Here is a 23,738-nt window from a genome sequence, read left to right as displayed (position 1 = left end):
CATTCTGCTGAAGACATGAAAATACTCCCTGAGGCTGCTGCTCCTTGTCCAGACGAAAACCTTCAGTAATTCCCTACAGGGAAAGCCTCAATGAGATTGTTTTGCAGACACCTGTTGCAAAGCTGAATACAATAGAACCTCAGAGTTACGAACACCTTGGTAATGAAGGTTTGTTCGTAACTGAACAAAACATTATGGTGGTTCTTTCAAAAGGTTACAACTGAACAGTGACTTAATACAGCTTTGAAACTTTACTATGCAGAAGAAAAATGCTGCTTTTAACCATTTTAATTTAAATTAAACAAACACAGTTTCCTTACATTGTCAAATTTTATTAAAACTTATTTTTAGTAGTTTGTTTAACTGTACTGTCCAATATTGTTGTGTTGCTGTGTTTTTGGGTTTTTTTGGTCTCTGTTGCTGCCTGATTGCTTACTACTAATTCCAAATGAGGTGTGTGGTGTACTCGGCAGTTCGTAACTGGTGTTTGTAACTTTGGGGTTCTGCAGTATTAGGCATTGTTGTTGATCACTCGATTGCAGTCTGTATTCTTCTGTAGACATGGTAGCTTCAAAAGTGTGTACATACATGTAGAAATTGCATATGGAATCCTTTATCACATTATACATCGTGTCCTTCTGCAAGGGATCCCCCCGAGAACTAGCAATTTCTAGCTCTTGCCACCATATATAAATTATCTGCCTCACCAACAGTAAAAGGTGCTCTGCTTCCTTTAAACCATAGTTGTTGGAGTATCTTCAAGTATCTTCCCTTCCACTTATATAAGAAGGCTTTTAAATGAGCATTGCTGATCACCTGTCCTTGCCATGTAAACGTATAGGGCCACATCTGTGGCCCTGCTCTGGCTGCTTTCCCAGCCATTCCTGTGGTGCAGTGTATCCATAAAGCTGGTTTGACTGGCTACTTGAGAATTTCCCCTTTTATAGGGCTACCCATAGGGGTTATAGAAGCCAATATAAGGGGCATGTTCTGGAAAAAGGGAGGATGGCTGAACTCACTCACCCTTTGGGACCATTGACAGCCAGTGTAAGAGAGAGCAGTTCTGAGTAGTCCAGGACATCTTAGATCTTTAAGCCACTTTTGCCCTCCCTACCCCGTCAGTATTTTGCACTGATCACCTTTCATACAGATCGGAGGATCTGGCCCATAGGCCCAACCAGTCAGGTATGCTGGTCAAATCAGGAGAATTACCAATATGGCTGCCAGCACAATTGGGTGCAATCTTCATGTTTTGACTTTTTGATGATTTTTTTTCCCTTTAATCTCCTCTGTTGTTTATAGTCCATATTTGGATGATAGGTACCCTTGAGGTCCTAACCACTCTTAGGAACAAATTCTGTTCTCAATTACTTTGGTGTTAATCTGAAACAATGCCATTGACTTTAGCCCTTTATAGATCTGTGGGACTACTCACAAACTAAGGTACCACTCAAGATGAATAAGTCTGGCAAATGTGGCTCTAAGGTCACAGTTTTCCTGTGGCAGACCCATGAATAGAACTAAGATCTCCCAATTCTCTTCCTTAACCACAAGATCTGCCTCTTCCCTGTGCTTATCTCCAACCAGAAATAGACCCTTGATGTGATGGCAAAGCCTGTTTAATTAAACAATTGTTTGTTCTTTCTCTCTGCCTTTCCCTATTGTCAGGTTTCAGAGTAACAGCCGTGTTAGTCTGTATTTGCAAAAAGAAAAGGAGTACTTGTGGCACCTTAGAGACTAACCAATTTATTTGAGCATGAGCTTTCGTGAGCTACAACTCACTTCATTGGATGCATGCCGTGGAAACTGTAGCAGACTTTATATATACACAGAGAATATGAAACAATACCTCCTCCCACCCCACTGTCCAGCTGGTAATAGCTTATCTAAAGTGATCATCAGGTGGGCCATTTCCAGCACAAATCCAGGTTTTCTCACCCTCCACCCCCCCACACAAATTCACTCTCCTGCTGGTGATAGCCCATCCAAAGTGACAACTCTTTACACAATGTGCATGATAATAAAGTTGGGCCATTTCCTGCACAAATCCAGGTTCTCTCACCCCCTCACCCCCCTCCCAAAAACCACACACACAAACTCACTATCCTGCTGGTAATAGCTCATCCAAAGTGACCATTCTCCCTACAATGTGCATAATTAAGGTGGGCCATTTCCAGCACAAATCCAGTCGGAGAACACTTCAATCTCTCTGGTCACGCAATCACAGACATGAAGGTCGCTATCTTAAAACAAAAAAACTTCAAATCCAGACTCCAGCGAGAAACTGCTGAATTGGAATTCATTTGCAAATTGGATACTATTAATTTAGGTTTAAATAGAGACTGGGAGTGGCTAAGTCATTATGCAAGGTAGCCTATTTCCCCTTGTTTTTTCCTACACCCCTCCCCCCCCCAGACGTTCTGGTTAAACTTGGAGAGTGGTCAGTTTGTATGAGCTATTACCAGCAGGAGAGTGAGTTTGTGTGTGTATGGGGGTGGGGGGGATGTGAGAGAACCTGGATTTGTGCTGGAAATGGCCCACCTTAATTATGCACATTGTAGGGAGAATGGTCACTTTGGATGAGCTATTATCAGCAGGATAGTGAGTTTGTGTGTGTGGTTTTTGGGAGGGGGGTAAGGGTGTGAGAGAACCTGGATTTGTGCAGGAAATGGCCCAACTTTATTATCATGCACATTGTGTAAAGAGTTGTCACTTTGGATGGGCTATCACCAGCAGGAGAGTGAATTTGTGTGGGGGGGTGGAGGGTGAGAAAACCTGGATTTGTGCTGGAAATGGCCCACCTGATCACTTTAGATAAGCTATTACCAGCTGGACAGTGGGGTGGGAGGAGGTATTGTTTCATATTCTCTGTGTATATATAAAGTCTGCTACAGTTTCCACGGCATGCATCCGATGAAGTGAGCTGTAGCTCATGAAAGCTCATGCTCAAATAAATTGGTTGGTCTCTAAGGTGCCACAAGTACTCCTTTTCTTTTTTCCTTATTGTGTATCTAATGACCCACCATCTTATGTTTTTAGTGGGGATTGAACCATGGACCTGCAACTCCAAAGCACAAGAGCTAAAAAAGTAAATCCACTAGCTGATAGTTGTAGTAATCTCTTATCTTCTTATTCAGACCAGCCACTGGAGAGTGACAGACACTCATTGTGCTTGTGTAATTACACGTAATTTCAGGGGGTTACACAGAACATGGCATAAAGTATACATGCTTCTATTTATAACTGAAAATAATTGTATAATAATATGTATAATTTCATTGTTCCCTTCTTGGAGTCTCTTTGAGCTGAAGTTCAGATGCAGTATAAGTAAAGCATAACAAATAATAATACTTTGTATTTCCGTGGGCGTTCTACCATGTATTGCAAGGAGAAGTAGGATTGTTCCCTTTACAGTTTTCATTCAGGGATCTCACAGGACATTATAAATATTTAGGACCAACTCCTGGATTCCTTGAACTCACTGTTGGTTTTGCCATGGATTTCAATGGGATCAGGAATTGGCCTTTGCAAATAGCCTCCCAACTTCCGGTGAGCTGGGTCTGTGAGAAGAAAGTTACCTTTCTTCTGACCAAAAGCTGCTAAGTTCAGAGATGTTAGTGCAGCTCGTCTTGCCTATGGGTCTGTTGGCTTTGTGCCACAGATCTGCACTTCTATAACCAGGTTGTTTTAGAACAAATTCTGGAGGGCATAAGTAAAATGGATAATGTGGGAAGCGAACATAAAGGGCAAAGAAATTCTGGGTGGCAGTACTGGGCCAACTTGTGAGTTCCCTATTTCAGCTGTAATAAAGGAAGAATCAGGAAAACCAAAGACCGTTGGTCAGACGGTTTTATACTTGTGGCCTGTTTAGAATTTACTAGCCAGCAAAACTCTAATCCCAGTCAAAACGCTTATTCTCTTGGGCTTGAATTTTCAAAGACGTTTAAGGGAGTTAGACACGGACATTCCATTGAAATTCCATGGGAACTGAGTGCTAACTCCCTTAGGCTCCTTTGAAAATCACAGCCTTGGAGGCCACCTTGCATTTTTGTTTTGGTGACAGGCCCCCTCTGTGTGTGTGCAATGAAAGGGTTCGGGCACAGGGACTCTATTCTCACCTTGATAATTCCTGCAATAGTGTCCATTCACTAAAACTCAGTGCGCTCTTCTGAGTGCCCTCATCGCTCCCTGCTAGCACCCTGGGGCACAGGCCATTCTAGTGGAGAGTAAGAAAGTGATTGGACCATGATTTGGCCCCCATACCTGCCAGAAGAACTGGCCAGCTGAATGGGGGAGTTTGTGCTACATCCCCTTAGTGAGTGAAGGAGCCAGCGCACACACTCTTTGTGCCTCTGGGTGCTCTGTGAATTTGTGCCTCCTGCTCAGACAGCATGCTTGTATGCTGCTCCCAATACAGGACTGTGGCTAATAGCCCTGTAGAGACTCTCTAACCTGATGTATGAGCCCCAGATATTCAAATCATGTTTGTTTCTCACTTCTTTAGTACAAGAATTAGTAACTGAGTGGCATAGTTTCACCGTGATACATAGATGCTATAAAGGCACATTGTCAGCCACATCTGAACCAAATGCTAATCACATTTTCATGTATTCCAGGAGACTTTTTTCCTTATAAATAATTAAGTTTGGTTTAGAATCTGCCTTGCACAACTATCCCATTTTGTCAGCACCTGTATTGACAGCTCCTACTTAACATTAAGATTTTAAGTGAATTCATGCTTCTTGCAGCAGTGTAATTAATTATTCTTCACAAACAGAACAAAGACTGACAGTGTGTAGGAAAGAAAGGGAAGGCTTATAGGTTTGATTAATTGGAGTTTACTGGGAGACTGGGTAATTGTTGTTTATAAACCATATTATAATATTTGTTACATCAGAGTGTGTGTGTGTGGTAAAATTAGAGGAGACTGAGCCTAAAATTTCAGATCCAGGTTCAAACTCTTCTGATGTTCAGCCTGCTGTAGAAATTAAGGTTTTTTTTAGCCTATTACAGAGCTGGAGTTTAGATCTGACTTCGAGCGTCCCCAAATTTTGGAAGAGTTCAGATGTAGGATTTGGAACAGGCCCATTCTTAATTAAAATCAACTGAAGGTTGTCATAGGAAGAAAGGTGATGCATGAATCCTGTCTTAGTGAAACTTATGGCCATCCTACATCTTCCATGGCTTTTTTATATTAATTTGAACAGTGTACACAGAATAACTCAGTTTTTTTAAACAATTTATAACTGGGTATCAGTGCTGTACTGAGAAGTGGCTGAGTTTGAAGGCAGACACAGTGTGAGCAAAACCTGATATTTCACATTTATGATCTATCTTAGAAAAGGCAGGTGAACTACTTAGAATTGTATTTTTCAGAAACTAATATTTCTTGGTAGCTTTTAAAACTGGATTGTCTACTTTATATTCTGTTTAGAAATATATAAGAGAACAAAAATGTTATTTTCAGGTTATTTATTTCATGCCAGAACAATTACCTGGTTCCTGTTAAATATTCATGGTGACTGTCACAGTTTTTCACTGGGATTGGTTATATTTATTCCCCTTACAGGATTCCAAGTCCTTAAGGCAAAGATGTGCAAAAGTCTTTTAAGCTGCTTTCTCATTTGACTGTACTATGGGATCATGGGGTGGCTCATCATCCAGTGAGCTCAAACAACGAGGCTGTATCTCTCCTCCCAGCATATGCTGAACGTAATTAGGCACCAGTCCAGAAAAGGCTTTGTAAACATTCTGAATCCATGCCACATTCCTTCAGTCTCAGAAGCTGCCAAGTGCCGAAATGCTGTATTCAATCCAGTTGCCTAAATATATAAAATGAATGGCTGAACTAAGTGTCTTCCTGGTAGAGTATATGCATATAGGATGGACAGACTTGGAGAGGTTCAGTTTTCAGTTCCAGCACCTGATGATCTGCCAACCCACCTTCCGTACTCCCTGGGGAAGGGAAACAAGAGTGTGAACTCTTCTGGGCTAGCTTCACTGGGAAGGAGCCATCCTTCCTCTCTTCTTGCCCTATTGGGAGGGGATACCAAAGGCCAGGGATTTCCAGTGGTGGTGTTACAACTTGATGGTGTTCATGTCATAACGCAAGCACAAGCACATCCCAATGAAACTCTGTTCTTCTTCGAGTAGTGTCCCTGTGGGTGCTCCACTTTAGGTGTCTGTGTGCCCCTGCACCTCTATTTGGAGATTTTTGGTAGCAGTGTCCCTTTGAGCCCCCGCATGGTTGAGCCTGCGCATGTGCTCTTCCTCGTGGTCTGCCTCCAGGCTATTTAGTACTGCACTGGCGGAACCCCCCCCCCCGCCTCCCCCACACACACACTTCCTTCTCTACCGCCTTTGGCCTCTGACAGAAGGAGCAGTTGTCCCTTCCTTATCTGTGTCGTTAGCATAAGTAGTGTTTGTTTTGTTACCTTTGTTCTCCCTAAAAGTACTCAGGCTAGTGTTTTTATTTTATTTTATTCCTTTGGTTTAAAAAGAAAAGAGAAAAAGGAAAAGAACTTCACTTTCCTTCCCTGTCTAGGGGCATTCTTCCCCCCCCCCCAACCCCGCATCTAGTAGACTCATGTCATAAATATAAAGGGAAGGGTAAACCCCTTTGAAATCCCTCCTGGCCAGGGGAAAGCTCCTCTCACCTGTAAAGGGTTAAGAAGCTAAAGGTAACCTCGCTGGCACCTGACCAAAATGACCAATGAGGAGACAAGATACTTTCAAAAGCTGGGAGGAGGGAGAGAAACAAAGGGTCTGTCTGTCTGTGTATAGGCTGGTTTCTGCCGGGGATAGACCAGGAATGGAGCCTCAGAACTTTTAGTAAGTAATCTAGCTAGGTATGTGTTAGATTATGGTTTCTTTAAATGGCTGAGAAAAGGATTGTGCTGAATAGAATAACTATTTCTGTCTGTGTATCTTTTTTGTAACTTAAGGTTTTGCCTAGAGGGGTTCTCTATGTTTTTGAATCTAATTACCCTGTAAGATATCTACCATCCTGATTTTACAGGGGGGATTTCTTTATTTCTATTTACTTCTATTTTTATTAAAAGTCTTCTTGTAAGAAACTGAATGCTTTTTCATTGTTCTCAGATCCAAGGGTTTGGGTCTGTGGTCACCTATGCAAATTGGTGAGGCTTTTTATCCAACATTTCCCAGGAAAGGGGGGGTGCAAGTGTTGGGAGGATTGTTCATTGTTCTTAAGATCCAAGGGTCTGGGTCTGTAGTCACCTAGGCAAATTGGTGTGGCTTTTTACCAAACCTTGTCCAGGAAGTGGGGTGCAAGGTTTTGGGAAGTATTTTGGGGGGAAGGACGCGTCCAAACAGCTCTTCCCCAGTAACCAGTATTAGTTTGGTGGTGGTAGCGGCCAGTCCAAGGACAACGGGTGGAATATTTTGTACCTTGGGGAAGTTTTGACTTAAGATGGTAAAGATAAGCTTAGGAGGTTTTTCATGCAGGTCCCCACATCTGTACCCTAGAGTTCAGAGTGGGGGAGGAACCTTGACAACTCATAATTATTATTAATTTTTTTTAACTGAAAAAGAAAGGGAAAGACGATGTTCTTCTGCATATTCCTCCCTGCTAGAAGATGAAACCCCCCTGCCCAGGGGCTTGGCTAGCTCTCTCTGCTCCAAGCAGTGCCCCTCCTGCCAGTTCCTGTAATAGCCAGACTCTCACTGTGCCTGGGAGACCCTCACAGAAGTGCTTTACCTGCCACACCTAAAACTGCAGCCTCACAGAAGCTGGGAGCTGAAGTAAAAATTCCTCCCTTTAGAGAAAACACTTTGTCTGCAGGGGACTCTGCGGGGTTTTGACCCTGGATCATCCCCGGAGCCTTCACGTCAAAAGGGGTCGAGTGGTGAAGAGAGAGAGAGAAAAAGAAGAAGAAGCCACCAGCAGACTCCCGCTGGAAAGGCTCGTCCGAGCAACTGGCCAGCCAGAGGGGTGTTTCTCAGTGCAGCCACCTCGGTATGGATCCCCGAGCAGCTGGCCAGCCAGAGGGGTGTTCCCCAGTGTGGCCATCTTGGTAGGACAATACCAGCAGAGGAACCTCCTGCTGTGAGCTCAGCTGCCGCTGGGGGTCAGGAAGCTCTGGAAGCTGAAACCTGAGAAGGGGCTTCCTGCTCTGGGCTCTGCTCTCCACACTGACAAGGGGCTTCTGTAAGCTCTGTACTCTAGGCAACTACTGCACAGAGAGGGCACAATTACCACCGTACCATCTGTACAAGAGCGACACAGAGAAGCCCTGTTGTGAGCTCTGCTTCCGCACAGAGACACCAGAGGCATCCACCATCATGCTCTGAGACAAGGGTACTGTCCCCTAAGGAGAGGGGGCAATTACCGTACCATCTCTAAAAAAGTGGCACCAACAAACTTTTTGTACCGGGCAAAACTCTCATCTAGCGAGTGCTCTGCCCAACTATCGGTACTGACAATGTACCATGGACCCTCCTCTGTGGTACCCTAGAGACCTGATGATTGGGGAAGAACCACAATCCCCAGTACTTGGTACCAGGACCCCAGTATCGAGCACATCCCGGCACCCAGAATCGCTCTTAGCACTGGGCTGTATACTGCCAATACCCCAGTCAGCTGCACCCTTACCCACTGACGAATCTGACACTGGCCAGGAGGAGATCATTCCCTGGCCCCTCAAGGTGGCCCACCACCACAATACAAGGGTTATCCCCAATTCCCTCATGCCAACTGCCCATGCCTGCCTTCCTGCCTCTCCCTCCCAAGACCATGTTGTAACTCTTCGGGTATGTACACACACATGGCGTGTCTGTCTCCGGTGTCTCTATGGGAGAGTCCACCAGATGGTTTGCTACAGCCTGGCACCTGAGCCAGAGCAGGAGAGCACCTGAGCCAGGACAGGAGAAAGCTTTTTCAGAACAGGAAAGAAGGGGGAAGGGGAAAAAAAAGCACCTGAAGAGGAAGCTTCCTCTTCAGCACACTTCTCCTCATCTCTCCCAGATGAGACTGTGCTGCCCACCCCTCATCACTAGGTGAAGATTTAAGAACTTTCTGGATCTTACCAAGAGGGTGGCAGACAAGCTGCAAATTCCCTTACAGGAGGTGGCAGATACACATCACAAGTTGATGGAAATTCTGCACACTACTTTCTCATCTAGAACTGTCCTCCCAATTAATAAGCTGATTCTAGATCCTACCAAAATCATCTGTCAGAGCCAGCCTCCATCGCACCAACCAGCAACAGAGTGAAAACAAAAACAACACTACATCTCTACCCAAAGAGGTAGACTTTGTTTTCAACATCCGCAGCCCAACTCCATCATAGTGGATGTGGTTAATGCATGAAGCAAGCAACATAATGCCACGTCAACTCCTTATGATCAGGCTTCAGAAGATGGCGTATTCATCAACAACATTACTGTTTAGAGTCGTAAATTACCAAACTGTCATGGCCAAAACAATTTTGTTAATCTTGGGAAACCCAGCATGTTTCTGAAACATTACTGGAAACACAAAAAGAACAGATTCAGACCATTCTTAGAGAAGGTCAGTTAATAGCCAGACCGGTCCTAGAGACACCACTGGATATAGCTCTTACAGCTGCCCGCCCAGTCTCCATGACAGTGGTACTGAGGTGGGTTGTGAGTTTGGTTTTTGTTTTTGGTTTTTTTTTTTTTGTTGTTCGCTACACCTCTCTAGATTGCCCAAAGAGCTACAGACTTCCAATTTGAAGGGCCAGACTCTTCGGAGAAGACAGATATTCTCTCCACATCCTGAAGGATTCTTGGACCGCACTACACTCCTTAGGAATCTACACTGTGGAACAGAAGAGAAGATATACCTCTCAACCACACCACAGATCACAATCTTCTCAATACTCACCATCTCTGTGCTGTTATGAGCAACAGTGTAAGAGGCCTAGGGCTCAAAAGTGAGAACAGTCTGCACCCCAGTCCATGACCTCTCAAACTGCCTCTTATAAGCTGGTCGGGGGCCTGAACAATGATACCTTACAGCATCAGCTGCCATCTATACACCTGTCACGCCACTCAGAAGTTACCTTACGTTACTTCACAGCAGTTAGGACCAGCTGTAGAGCAAAGAGATTGATTTCTAGCCCTGAACCTACAGGGTGCCTACTTCCATATCTCAGGTACAACCATTTTACAGGATATTTCCTGCTGCTTACCTTTGGGGCAGGATCGTTATAGGTACTGACTGCTCCACACAGGGTAGTCTCCAAGGTTCACTTCATTGTAGTGGCATACTAACCCCTGTACAGTGACTGGACTTTATCAGCACCAACCTGATGCAGTACAAGCGAGAGCGCTCCTCTCACTACCCACATTCACCACCCTGGGACATGTCTCCCTAATAGGCTGAGGAGCTCACCTACACAACAACAAGGTTCAGGACAAATACCCTTCCACACAAATGACCTTCAATATCACTCTTTTGGGGATAAGGGCTGTCAGGCGTGCCTGTGCACAAACTCTGTCTTTCATCAAAAACAACACACAAAGGTTATGATGGACTTAGTGTGACCTGTATGTTTTGTATAAACTGCCAAGGAGCTGCCAGATCTCCCTCCCTCTGCAAGACAGCATTCAAACTTTGGAATTGATGCACCCATCACAATGTGCTCATCTCAGCTGTCTGTCTACAAGGGATACAGAATGGGATAACCAACAGTCTCAGTTGAAATTTTCTCACAACAATGAGTGTATACTGAATTCAGAGGTGCTTCAAGATATAGCCACCCTTTGGGGAAACATTCACTGGTAGTTGCCCTCATCTTCCCAGCGGACAAGGCCCACTTGTATGTCTTTTCCCAGTTTCCTACCCTATCCAAGATTCTGTTGAAAATTCAACGAAACAAAGCGAGAGTTATTGTGATTGCCCCTCTCGACTATGACAAGTCTGGCTCCCTTACCTGAAGCAGATGGCAATATGCCCTCCTGTTCCGCCTCCAGGCTTGGATATTTCTTTGTTCCAAGGCTTAGAAGCAGAATGCTCTGAAAAACTGAAACACATGTTGCAACACAACCACAAGTTGACCACTCCACATACCTATCTACAAAATGGAAACGACTCCAAATTTGTACCATTCCAAATGGATAGACCCAACCTCTTCTTTCCTCCCTCTGATTTTGCATGACATTTTAAACTCTCACTCAGCTCCCTTAAGGTACAGCTCATGGCGAAAATGGCTTCCCACTTGGAGTTTGCTCAGCCACTACTGCGTAGACTCTTTAAGGGCATTGGGACTCTCTTCCCCCATGTGACACCACCCGCTCCAGCCTGGGACTTGACTCTAGTTATCAGAGCTTGGACTAGACCTCCCTCCGAGTCCAGGGCAACTTGTTCTCTCTTACACCTGTCCATGGCGACAGCATTTCTAATTGCCTTCACCTCAGCTAGGCACATAGGAGAAATAGCGGCCCTGATGGCACACCCAACATTCAAGGCCTTTGTCTTTAAAAATAATAACAATAATAATAAATCTAGGGCCATATCCCAAGTTTCTCCCTACTTTTTCTGTACTTTCCATATGAATCAACAGATCTATCTCCCTGTTTTTTTCCCAAAACCACATTGTGACAACTGGAAAATAATTGTGCATATGCTAGATATTAGAAGGACATTAGCATTCTACTTGGACAGGACTAAGGACTTCAGGAAATCCCCTAAACTCTTCCTTTCGTCCACAGAAAGATCCAAAAGCTCTGTGATATCTCCTCAAAGACTATCCAAATGAGTCTCTAGTTGCATTAATCACTTAGCAACTTGCTTCTGTCCGTATGCACTCCATGAGATCAATTCCTACCTCAGTCACATTCCATGGGGATTCCCCTATCTCCCCAATCTATAGAGCAGTGATTGGGGCCTCTGTCCATACTTTCGCAGAACATTATGCAATAACTGAAGATTTGGTCTCTGACACCATCTTCGACTCCACAGTACTCTCTGTAGTGTAAGACTCCTCTCTGAAGTGCCAGCCTCCAGTGGTGGGTACTGCTCCGGAGTCACCTAAAGTGGAGCACCCATAGGGACACTACTTGACGAAGAAGAGGCAATTACTCACCTTGTGCAGTAATGATGGTTCTTCAAGATGTTTGTCCCTATGGGTGCTCCACAACCCGCCCTCTTCCCCTCTACTTCAGAGTTCTCTATAGGATTCTGTGGTAGAGAAGGAAGTGAGGGGGGTTCACCTGTGCAGTGCTAAATAGCCTCGAGGCAGACCACGAGGGAGGGAGAGCACATGTGCGGGCTCAATGGGACACTGCTACCAAAAATCTCCGATTAGAGGTGCAGGGGCACCCAGACACCTAAAGTGGAGCACCCATAGGGACACACATCTCGAAGAACCATCGTTACTGCACAAGGTGAGTAACTGCGTCTTCTGCCAAATTGATGTCAAAAACTTTTGGGTTCAGTTCAGCAGACTCTAATGGGGCTAGTTCCTGCACATTTGAGTTTCTGCCTGAAGAGCATTCACTATGCCATTATGTCTCTTATATTGAATTTGATGCCTTGATTCTATTATGTTATAATATAAAGCTCCCATTATATAAGGTGTAGAGATATCATTCCCCTGCAAAACAAAGAACTAAGGATCAAGTGGATTTCCTCAGACACACTAAACACTTAAAAGCAAGGAAATCATAAGCCAAGACAACATTCTCAACCAGCAATACCACTTTCTAAGCATTAGCCATTCACTATTGTGTTACTCGACACCAACGCACACTTTAATAGAAACATCCAGCTAATGTGATAAATGGATTGACTATCATTTGCAAGGTATGAAACTTGTGGATAGGTCATTCTCAGTAGTGAACCCTGGTTTCTGAATTCAGTCTCAAAAGAAATACATCTGACTGCTATCTGGGCTGTGTTTAAAGCAAGATGTAAGATGCATCTATTTTCCATGCCTCTTGGAATCTGGATTTTCTGGGATCTTCTGACATGCAGTTCAGTGGCTTGGTTTTCCCACCTCTAAAGTTACCTAGTTCTGAGCAGTGGGGTGTGCGTATGAAGGACTACATGTGACCTCTCTGAGGGAAAAGTTTGCAGTTATTTATATGCCTTGTACAATGCACCCAGATACTGCTGGGATCAGTGGTCAGCACACTGGGCTAGGGCATAGGAGACCCGGGTATAATTTCCTGCTCCACTATGGACATCCTTTGTGACCTTGGGCAAGTCACTTAGCCCTTCTGTACATCAGTTCCCATTTGTAAAATGGGAATAATAGCACTGCCCTTCCTTACATAGGTGTTGGGAGGATAAATACGTTAAAGATTGTAAAGTGTTTTGTGAGCTACTGATAAATGCTAAATAAGTAGGCTTTATTTATTTATTTATTTATTTATTTTTACTACTACCACCACTGCCATGAGGCTGGGCACATTGGCTAAGGGCGGATGTCTCTGGAAGTAACTGCTTAGGTGATACTGTAAAAATTGTTAAAGGAGTATCAGCTTTGTTCTAACGTAATTTTTGGACAGCCCAATATGAGTTGGTTGTGTTTCCTCTTAACATCAGTATTACGTTGAAACGCTTTTGGTTTTAGACATATCTGTTGAAAGTGATAAGACACTGCACTACTGTATAGTAGGCTAAGTTTACTGACTTCAACTAGTACTGTACATTTTTTCTAGGTATGGCAATGTGGAGGTAGTGTTGAGGTGCTGCCTTGCTCCAGGATTGCCCATATTGAAAGAGCCCATAAGCCGTACACAGAAGACCTCACTGCTCATGTCCGAAGGAATGCTCTAAGAGTGGCCGAAGTCTGGATGGATGAATTTAAAAGCCATGTTTACATGGCATGGAATATACCCCAAGAGGTAGGTTGCAAAGATTACCGGCATGCTTCGATAGCCTTAGCTCTGGGCCCAAAATATGAGCTCTAGTTTAGGACTACATTTAGCCACACTTATTCATATGGAGTAGCACCTTACTCTGTGAGCCGTTTAATGGTCTGCAGTTTATTTAAAAATGACTTTCTTGCCGTGTTGCTTTTTTCTTATTCATTGTTGACCCTGCAAGGCTCTTTGAAGTTAGTACCTGCAGGAATGCCAGAGATGAAGCTTACATGCAGTGTTTTTGTAGCCATGTTGGTGCCAGGTTATTAGAGAGAGAAGGTGGGTGAGGTAATATCTTTTATTGATCCAACTTCTGCTGGAGAGAGAGACAAGCTTTCAAGCTTACATGGAGGTGCTCTTCAGCTTCAAATTCATGTGTCTATCTAGTATACTTTTTACCTGTGTTAGAGTGAAGCCCTGTCGTGCAATATGGGAGTATTAAATTTCTACCAGTCATGCTGGAAGGGGTGTATTTTTCTTTTCCAAGAACCCAGTGTTACTCAGTGGGACTCACCTAGTAGGGGTGGAAATCCCCTTACAGAACAAGTGGCATTTCATGGCTCTAGGTCTCTATATGGATAGCATATTCCCACTTATGTTACTGTGAGTAACACTGCTTTTTTTTTTTTTTTTTTTTTTTTTTTAAAAGTAAAACAGCAGCCGCAACACGGGAAGCCAAAATTAGTAAAAGCAGACTCTTGATTTTATAGCTATGCTACATAGCCTTTAATGCATGTGTGTGTCAAAGTCCTCACTACATGCTGTGCTGTTTATATTTACTAAATAAACAATAAAGAAAAAGATTTAAAAATGTTAGAAATTGAATATATGGTATTATTTATTATTAGGTCAATTAGTTCATCCCCTTAAAAATACAGACTATAGACACACTCCCATACTGATCTGTAGAAATACATCAGGGGCCAGATCCAACAAACACTTATTCAATTAAGTGATCTTTGCTCAGATGAGTAATCTTAGGACCAAATTTTGTTCTCAGTTCTACTCATGTAAATATGGTTATAACTTCCTAGAATTTATTGAAGTTATTCTGAATTTACCCTAGCATAACCAAGGGCAGAATTTGGCCTCTCATTTTAGTTTTGAGTCCTTTAAATGAATCTGTTTGCTTTGCAGTTGCAACTCCCTCCAGCTGTCTCTTGCTGAAGAATATAGCACAAAACAAATAAATGAACTCAAGCAATTTATTTAATTTAATTTTTTAAAATTAATAAAAGATCTCTCTCAAATCTCTTTCTGAACAATTTTTCAGCTGCAGTGAAACTGGCATAATTTGTCCTGTTACTATTTTTTGTGCTAAAAGTAAAACAATGAACTTTGCCTAAGTTAGTTTCACCACACCTGAGGAAAAAAAGTTATTTTAGCTAGGAAAAGACCGTTTTTTCCCCCAGTTCAGTAATGGACTGTTTCCAGTTCGTCTCTTGTGGAACTACACAGAAATTTAGAGGTCCTACATATCTGGCTGGGTCAAGGGGGGGGGGGGTTTGGTTTGATTACTATTGATAATGTGCTTGCACTTATGAGCAGAAGATCTGGGGAAGGAAGGAGAGAGGAGATATAATGCCACTACCAGAAGAAAATAAATCACATTAGCTAAAACTAGTACAGAATGCTTTACCCCAAAGCAAAATTTCCTCTGGAAATTGGGTGATGGTGGGAGGAGGAGGAAGGCAGTAACTGGCATGGAAGCAGCAGCCACATCTCCATTGTATCCCTTAAGTTTCAAACTTCTTTCTCTTAAGACTGCTTAGTAATGCTTGTGCTGAGTAATTCCTCAGTGGCAAACAAAAGGGCAAAGAGGATCGGACCCAGTAGAATGTTAGATGACTATGGTGTCAGCGGTTCATATGTGTAATGTCCCACTGTGGAGATGAATGAGAAAGTGAAGCCTGCTGTAGGCAGCACAACAGACTCCTTGAGGTGACAGGCATTTTTATGTATAAGGGTTTCTCCTCAGCACAGAGTGAAAATGACCAAGAGGAACATCAGGGGAAGGGTGGTGTAGTGACTAAGAGTCAGGACCAGGGCAGCTGATTGGAGTTCAAATCCCAGTTTGGCCACAAACTTTCTGTAAAACCTTGGCCAGGCCATTTAATTTCTCTGTGCCTCTGTTCCCCATATGTAAAAGGGGATAAAACTCCTTTCTTTCTCCTACCTTTGCGGGCAGGGACTCTGTCTCTTACTATGTACCTAGCATGTCTCAGTTGGAGCCTCTAGGTGCCACAGTAGTATAAAAATGGTATCTTCAAGGTAGAAGATGTTCTAGTTTTCATATGGTTAAAAATCTATGAAACCTGAGCCTGGCAGTGATTTGGTATTAGCTGCAAAGTTAATACGAAAAATGTCAGAGGAGATATGGGCCCTCAATGAGCTAACAGAAAATCCCTCTAACAGTGAGGAACTATATTCTTGTATAGATGTGCCAGGCTGGGCCCTGCTCCTCCAACGTCCCAATCCTGGCATAGGGGACATATTGGGATTAGGCATGGAGCATGGTGGAGTTTGGCTCCATTGTGGCAATCTGGCACTGGCTTAGAGTCCACTAGGGGAATTGAATAATTTAAAGCACCTAGCAGCAGTTTGATGTTTCACTGGGATCAGGGCTGGCCTCAAGAATCAGGAAGCTTAATCCAGTAGGAGTAAAGAAGCTAATGAAATCACCATCTGATCTTTCACAAGTATTGTTGGTGAGGGGAAGTGGAAGATATGTTACAGGCTTCCACTTATCGGCACGCACCAAATCAGTCTGAAAAGTAAACCAACATCATTAGTGTGGGAGGTTTTTTCTCTTTCGAAAGGGCAGAAGTTATGCAATCTGCTGTTTGTACAGAAAAAGTGTCAGAGAAGAGAAAGAAAGAACGTCTATGTTTTTGAGTTGGTTTAAGAAGCAATTCAAAAAATAACTTTGACACAGCACGTGGAACATCCATGCTGCAGATTACCAGGAGTGTAGTAGGGCACAGGGCTAAAGGGATGAAGAGCAAGGAAAGTATTGGACTGATTATGTCAAAGTCCTATATCCTACTGAGTGGCATTAGCTCCATTGCACCTTTCTTCATCCTAAGACTTCATTAAGGGTGGAATATAAACTATGGACACTCTTCAAGCCATAGCTAGTTTCAGAAAGAGACAAAAGAAGATAATGCAGATGCACAAAGTGGGTGTGTGGAAGAAAAGGCAAATTGGCTGGTCAGATATTGTTGATTATTGTTGCACTTGTATAAATGTTTAATTATGTGTTTGGACAGAAATTAAACATTCATGCAAAATAGAGGGATTGGAACCCTTATAGTGGATTTGTTTGTTCACCTGTATCAGCCACAGCTTTTCATGCAGTATGCATGTATTACAGTGATGAGAAGCTGGATATGAGTCAGCAGTGTGCCCTCTTTGCCAAGACGGCCAACGGCATATTGGGCTGTATTAGTAGGAGCATTGCCAGCAGATCAAGGGAAATGATTATTCCCCTCTATTCGGCACTGGTGAGGCCACACCTGGAGTATTGCGTCCAGTTTTGGTCCCGCCACTACAGAAGGGATGTGGACAAATTGGAGAGAGTCCAGCGGAGGGCAATGGAAATGATTAGGGGGCTGAGGCACATGACTTACGAGGAGAGGCTGAGGGAACTGCGGTTATTTAGTCTGCAGAAGAGAAGAGTGAGGGAGGATTTGATAGCAGCCTTCAACCACCTGAAGGGGGGCTCCAAGGAGGATGGAACTAGGCTGTTCTCAGTGGTGGCAGATGACAGAACAAGCAGCAGTGGTCTCAAGTTGCAGTGGGGGTGGTCTAGGTGGATATTAGGAGCTACTACTTCACTAGGAGGTTGGTGAAGCCCTGAAATGGGTTACTTAGGGAGGTGATGGAATCTCCATCCTTAGAGGTTTTTAAGGCCCAGCTTGACAAAGCCTTGGCTGGTATGATTTAGTTTGTGCTGGTCCTGCTTTGTGCAGGGGGTTGGACTAGATGACCTCCTGAGGTCTCTTCCAACCTTAGTATTCTATGATTCTATGCTGTTCCAAAGTAGCAAATACCCAGTAGAACCTACTTTTTCATGGAATAATTCCCAGAACTGGGGAGCACTCCTCAATCAAACATGTCCAAAGATTTCAGAGCATCAAAGGCTAAAAGGAGGGAGCTTGTCCTGTGTGGCAGGAAGCAGTGGCTACTATCTTGGGATCTTTGTATTTGAAGCACTGAAAGCTTTCCTCAAGCACTCTGATACCATGATGAGGAGTGTAGCGTAAAATACCAAGCTAAATAGACTCAATAAGCATGTTAAAATGGAAACAAAACTTGGGAAGTGCCAAGTGAAGGGATCACTCAGAAGAAGTCATCCTCTGAGCTAGCAAATGAAACAGAAGTATGTTTAAAATGGGGTAGGTAGGAGGGGATTGTGAGATTAGGGATTTGTGGGTTCATAGAATCGCTAACAGAATGAGATTGTCACCTCCGGGCTACTTTTTAACATAGTGACCAGTCAGTCGTCGGTGAAAGTCATTTCAACCTATGTGTTCTATAGTAGTAACCAGGTTTCAGAGTAGCAGCTGTGTTAGTCTGTATTCACAAAAAGAAAATGAGTAATTTGTTAGTCTCTGAGGTGCCACAAGTACTCCTTTTCTTTATAGTAGTAACCAGTAAATCTCAACATTTACCAGTAGTTATTCAAGGTGTTGTCATGGGTTTCCTGTAAAGAGGGGAAATACAGAAGATCTGAGAATCAGGCTGTGGTAACCAATGGTAAATTATGACTTGTTATGGTAACAACTATATGTAAATAAATTGATATTTTGGTGATTAGTCCTTCAGACCCCACACATGGGTTTTTTTTCTTGTTTTCACAAGTTCATCTCACCATCAGCTCAGAACAGGCTCCCCAGTCTTACAGGGCCTCAGTGGGCCAAAGACCTTCCAACCCTTCCCTAAGGACCAGGGGTCCTGCCTCTTGGGTTTATCAGAAAGAAGACCTTGAGTCAGTTTTAACTCAGGCTGTTTAACTAAAAACCCACCCTTTGTCTCACAGAATGATAGAATTTAAGGCCAGAAGGAGCCACTAGATCACCTAGCCTGACCTCCTGTATAGCACAGGCCACCAACACCATCCAGCACCTGTAAAGAGACTGCAGTTTTACAGCGCATAGGAGACTAAATCTACTAATGAGAAGCACTGCAGCAGATCTAGGTGGTATTATTATGATTAACTATCAATCTGCTCTATCAATCTGCTCTGTCTTGACCGTGGCTTTTTCCCATGCCTCCAGTGACATTCAATTCTCAGCTTCCCATTACATACAAGCTGGCCTCTGCTATACCCAAACAATGTACTGTGTGCAAGCTGGTTTCCTTTCCAACTGCATGTCAGGATCCGGGTGCATCTTTACAGGGATCTGGCTCCTTAGAGTGCTCATCAGTCTCAGGAGCAATAAGCACTGCAGGATACTGTGTTGCATGAGAAAGGAATGGGGATGCACTGGAACCCAATAGAGGGGCAGCTGAGCATCACTATACATTGTAAATTTACAGAGCTCAGGGTAGATAAAGGAGTCATCCGAGGCCACAGGCACAAAGGCAGCTGTCAAGAGGGAACCAGTGACCTAGAGAGAGAGCTGTAATCTGACAAAGAGGAAATGAACAGGCTGAGAGGAGCAGCGATAGTTTTGGAAATTCAGAAAAGCATTCAAATGCAAGTTCTGTATACCTGCTGTAGTAGTGAGCTATTGTGTATAGGAGGTTTTTGCTGGTAAGATTCAGACTGACTTGTAAGATATTGAGTGCTTGAGCTGAAGCCTCAGGGGCACCTGATGCTGTAGCCCAGCAGTTCTCAACCCGCAGCTCACAGGCCGCATGCGGCCCAATTAGCACACAGCTGCGGCCCAACTCAGCTGTGTGCTGAAGGGTGGCCTTGTGGGCCGGGGTCCCACCAGGTGAGAACCACGGCTCTAGCCAGTCACATTCCTGACCAGGGGAGAGAGATCAATTAGTTAATTAAGAGGCAGTTTTATATGAAGATAGATGAATGATTTCTGCCAGGCATAGTTTGAGTTGCACCTATTTGCATCAGGCCTGAATTTGGTGCAAGGTATTTTTAATAGACTTTGCCAGTATAGAAGCCAAATTTACTTTAGAGCCAGTCAGGAAGTGCCTGCATTGTAAAAGATTCTTGCTCCGGATAATATTAATTACATAGACCGGGGTAGGCAAATGTGCCAAAGGCGGCACGTGAGCTGATTTTCAGTGGCACTCACACTGCCCGGGTCCTGGCCGCCAGTTGGGGGGGCTCTGCATTTTAATTTAATTTTAATTGAAGCTTCTTAAACATTTTAAAAACCTTATTTACTTTACATATGACAATAGTTTAGTTATATATTAAAGACTTACAGAAAGAGACCTTCTAAAAATGTTAAAATGTATTACTGGCACGCGAAACCTTAAATTAGAGTGAATAAATGAAGACTCGGCACACCACTTCTGAAAGGTTGCAGACCCCTGACAGAGACACTCTGTGATGCAAAGACCAGCCTGTGCTTCAGACTATAAAATCAGGCTCCTATAAAGCTATCCTTTTGATATACCAATGAAAGAGAATTCAGCATTTCCTAACATCATTTTAAAATCCTGATGTCAGCAGACAATGAAGACACTTCGGGCATTTATGACTCAAGCAAGACCTGTTGTTTAACCAAACAGATTGTCCGAGTTCTCTCTAAAGTTTATTTATAAGAAGTTTTGTTCTGTTATATTGAGCTGTATGTGAGAACATAATTTACAGTAAAATGTCTAATTTTACTTCCTGTCAGAAAGTGGCCATGGATTTGCATTTAGATCCCTCTCTAAAAATCTCAGTTGCATGATTTTAAAGGGATAAATTATTGAGCTCCACTTACAGGCTTTTTATGAAACTCATGTTTCATGGACTCCACAAAATTGTGTCACACCAGCCGAGGGTTAGCCATAAAAGTAACCGATAATAAAAGGAGGGGAGGGAGATATTCTGCAAATGCTTTTAACAAAAACATCAACTGAAATTTTAATGTCAGTATAAAATAGATTGGCTGAGATTTCAAAAAGGTGAGCAGGAATTCTAATCTTCACAATGGAACAACAAGGCCAGACTTCAGAAATAGGCAGAAAAAGGAATACGTTAATAAATAGGCCACAGTTGAATGTCAACAATAAGGTTGTTTCCTGGGCAACTTACTACCTTATGCCAATTATTTCTGGATCTGAAAATCAAAAAGGACTGGAGAATTACAGTGGCATTCACTAAAATCCAGATCCAAAACTCATATAAGTCAACGAGACTCTTTCCATGGACCACAGTGGGATTTGAATGAGGCCCTAAGAATCTGAACTGTGTTTATAATACTATGGTACACATCCTCTTTAAACAGAGGATTTATGAAACGTCCATTGACATCAGAATCACTTTACACCAGTGTTGTTGATCCAGTGGAGAGATCAACTCTTGTGTTACTGTTCCTCGCTGGAGTGGGCATGGCAGTAGAGAGACAGTTTTATACGAGCAAGAATTGCTTTTATGTCACTGATACGTTTTCTGTTTTTCTGACCCTTTTATGTGCACAGGATTCTGGAATTGACATTGGTGATATTTCTGAGAGGAAGGCCCTGAGGAAAAAACTGCAGTGCAAGACCTTTAGGTGGTATCTTGTCAGTGTGTATCCAGAAATGAGAATGTACTCAGACACGATCGCCTATGGGGTGGTAAGGATCCTGTTTACCTTGATCATAGAAAAAAGAATAATAGTGGAAGTAATTCATGCAGACACTGCGTAGTTCCAGATAAGAGCCAGATCAAACTGGGAGTCACTAGTTAAATTGGTGGACTGACTGGTTAGTTGAAAAAGACTGTTGTGCTATAATACTTCATGCCAATACATTCCTGCGTATTATCTTTTTTGCCTGTTCTTTTCACAGATTTTGTTAAAGTGAAAGATTTCTGGGGTATAATTTATTAGAAGCTACAGAGCTGTTGGCTGGAAATTGTGGTGAATACATGTAGTTTGTGTGAATTCACTTAGTTTTTCACATATAAGCCCCTTAATATAATATCAAATCATGTATATAGAGGTTCATACAGACATGTATGCTCCTAAGGATGATTATTATCATTGCATACTATTTATGTTACAGTAGCTCCAACAGGCCACAGTTGAAATCAGGGCCTGATTACGCTAGGCCAGTGTACTAAAACATAGTAAGAAACAGTACCTGCCCCAAAGAATTTACAACCTAAATGGAAAAAACAGACCATGAATAGTAGGGGAAATGAGCGCAGAGAGGTAAAGTGATTTGCCCTTGGGCACAAAGCAGGTTAGTGACAGAACCAGAAAAAGAACCCCTATCCTGACTCCTAGTCCAGTGCCTCATCCATTATCCTGCACTGGGTTCTCTGAGTTCTGCAGTTTGTCAGCCGTGGAGATCCGGTTGGATCTAGGTTTGCCAGGTGCTCGATTTTCAACCGGGCTGATCAGGCCATTAAAAGTCCTGTTCACGGTGCTGTAGGGCTAAGACAGGTTAGTCCCTACCTGTCCTGGCACCACGCTGCGCCCTGGAAGCAGCCAGCTCCTAGGCCGGGGGGAGCACAGGGCTCTGCATGCTGCCCCCGCCCCGAGCACTGGCTCCACACTCCCACTGGCTGGGAGCCACAGCCAATGGGAGCTGGGGAGGGTGGTGCCTGTGGGCGAGCACAGAGGCTTCGGCCCCGCCCCCTCCCCCCACCTAGGAGCCGTACCTGCGCTGCTGACCGGGAGCTACATGAGGTAAGCCTGTGTCCCCTACCCCAGCCCTGAGCCCCCCCCAACCCAGAGCCCCCTCCTGCATCCCAGCTTCACCCCAGAGCTCTTCCACACCCCAACCCCCTGCCTCAACCTGAAGCCCCCTCCTGCACTCTGAATCCCTTGGCCCCACCCCCCCAGGCCTGGAGCTCCCTCCTGCACCCCAAACCCTTCATCCCCGGCCCCACCCCAGAGTTTGCACCCCCAGCCGGAGCCCTCACCCCCTCCTGCACCCCAGCTCCCTGCCCCAGCCCAGAGCCCCCTCCTGCATCTTGAACTCCTCATTTCTGGCTCCACCCTGGAGCCCACACCCCCAGTTAGAGTCCTCCCCCCCTCCCCCCCCGCAGCCCAGTGAAAGTGAGTGAGGGTGCGGGAGAACGAACCATTGTGGGAGGGAGAATGTAGTGAATGGGGGGGGGGGGCGCAGCTTGGGAAAGGGGCAGGGCTAGTTTTGTACAGTTAGAAAGTTGGCAACCCTAGTAGGATCCTGTAGGGCAGTAGCACATTTTAGTGAATAGAATGGCTCTGTACTTGAGAGGTATTTTATAATTATTTGACTGCTTTGGATGGTCAATTGAAATTATAGGGCTGGCTTTTCATGCAAGTCAAATAGACAAGAAGAACCCATCCAAAAAGTTATAAGGCAAATATGACAGGCCTCGATGTGAGGATATTGACTTCACTGGAATTGTGCTCAGTTATACTAGAACTGAATTTGGCCCAGATTCTTTTAAGGATAGATTAGACTTCCTAGTAAATGGGTTCATATTTCTCCTGCCAGGCATAGAAGCCTGGAGCATTTTTGATCACAGATATGAATAGGAAATGAGTGAAAAAGGAAACACACAGGTGGAATAACTGAGTTACTTGACACATCCTTCTTGGACTAATTCAACATTTATTTGACAGGTACAGATGAAAAGCACGGAACAGGCCTTCTAAGATTTTGACTCTCTTGAGCCTGTCTCAGCATCCACAGAAGGATGCTGGCAATACCAAATAAGCTTGGTATACAGCAAGAGTGAGTGTTCATACATCACACTGTTATGTGATGCAGAACCAAAGAGCCCA

General features: G+C 43.8%; 1 protein-coding gene across 6 annotated transcripts in view; it reads left to right on the top strand.

The window, feature by feature from the left end:
* Positions 1–23,738, top strand: part of GALNT18 (polypeptide N-acetylgalactosaminyltransferase 18) — a 382,178-nt gene that overhangs the window by 274,002 nt on the left and 84,438 nt on the right. For all 6 annotated transcript variants that reach the window (XM_084630739.1, XM_084630740.1, XM_084630741.1 and 3 more), the window contains exons 7-8: positions 13,651–13,836; positions 21,457–21,594. In XM_084630739.1, the coding sequence (XP_084486865.1) occupies positions 13,651–13,836; positions 21,457–21,594 (324 nt within the window). The remainder of the gene's footprint in view (positions 1–13,650; positions 13,837–21,456; positions 21,595–23,738) is intronic.

This window comes from Lepidochelys olivacea (assembly GCF_965140295.1).
Source record: "Lepidochelys olivacea isolate rLepOli2 genome assembly, chromosome: 6".
In the NCBI taxonomy this organism is placed as follows: Eukaryota; Metazoa; Chordata; order Testudines; family Cheloniidae; genus Lepidochelys; species Lepidochelys olivacea.
This window is presented reverse-complemented; position numbering and strand designations above follow the sequence as displayed.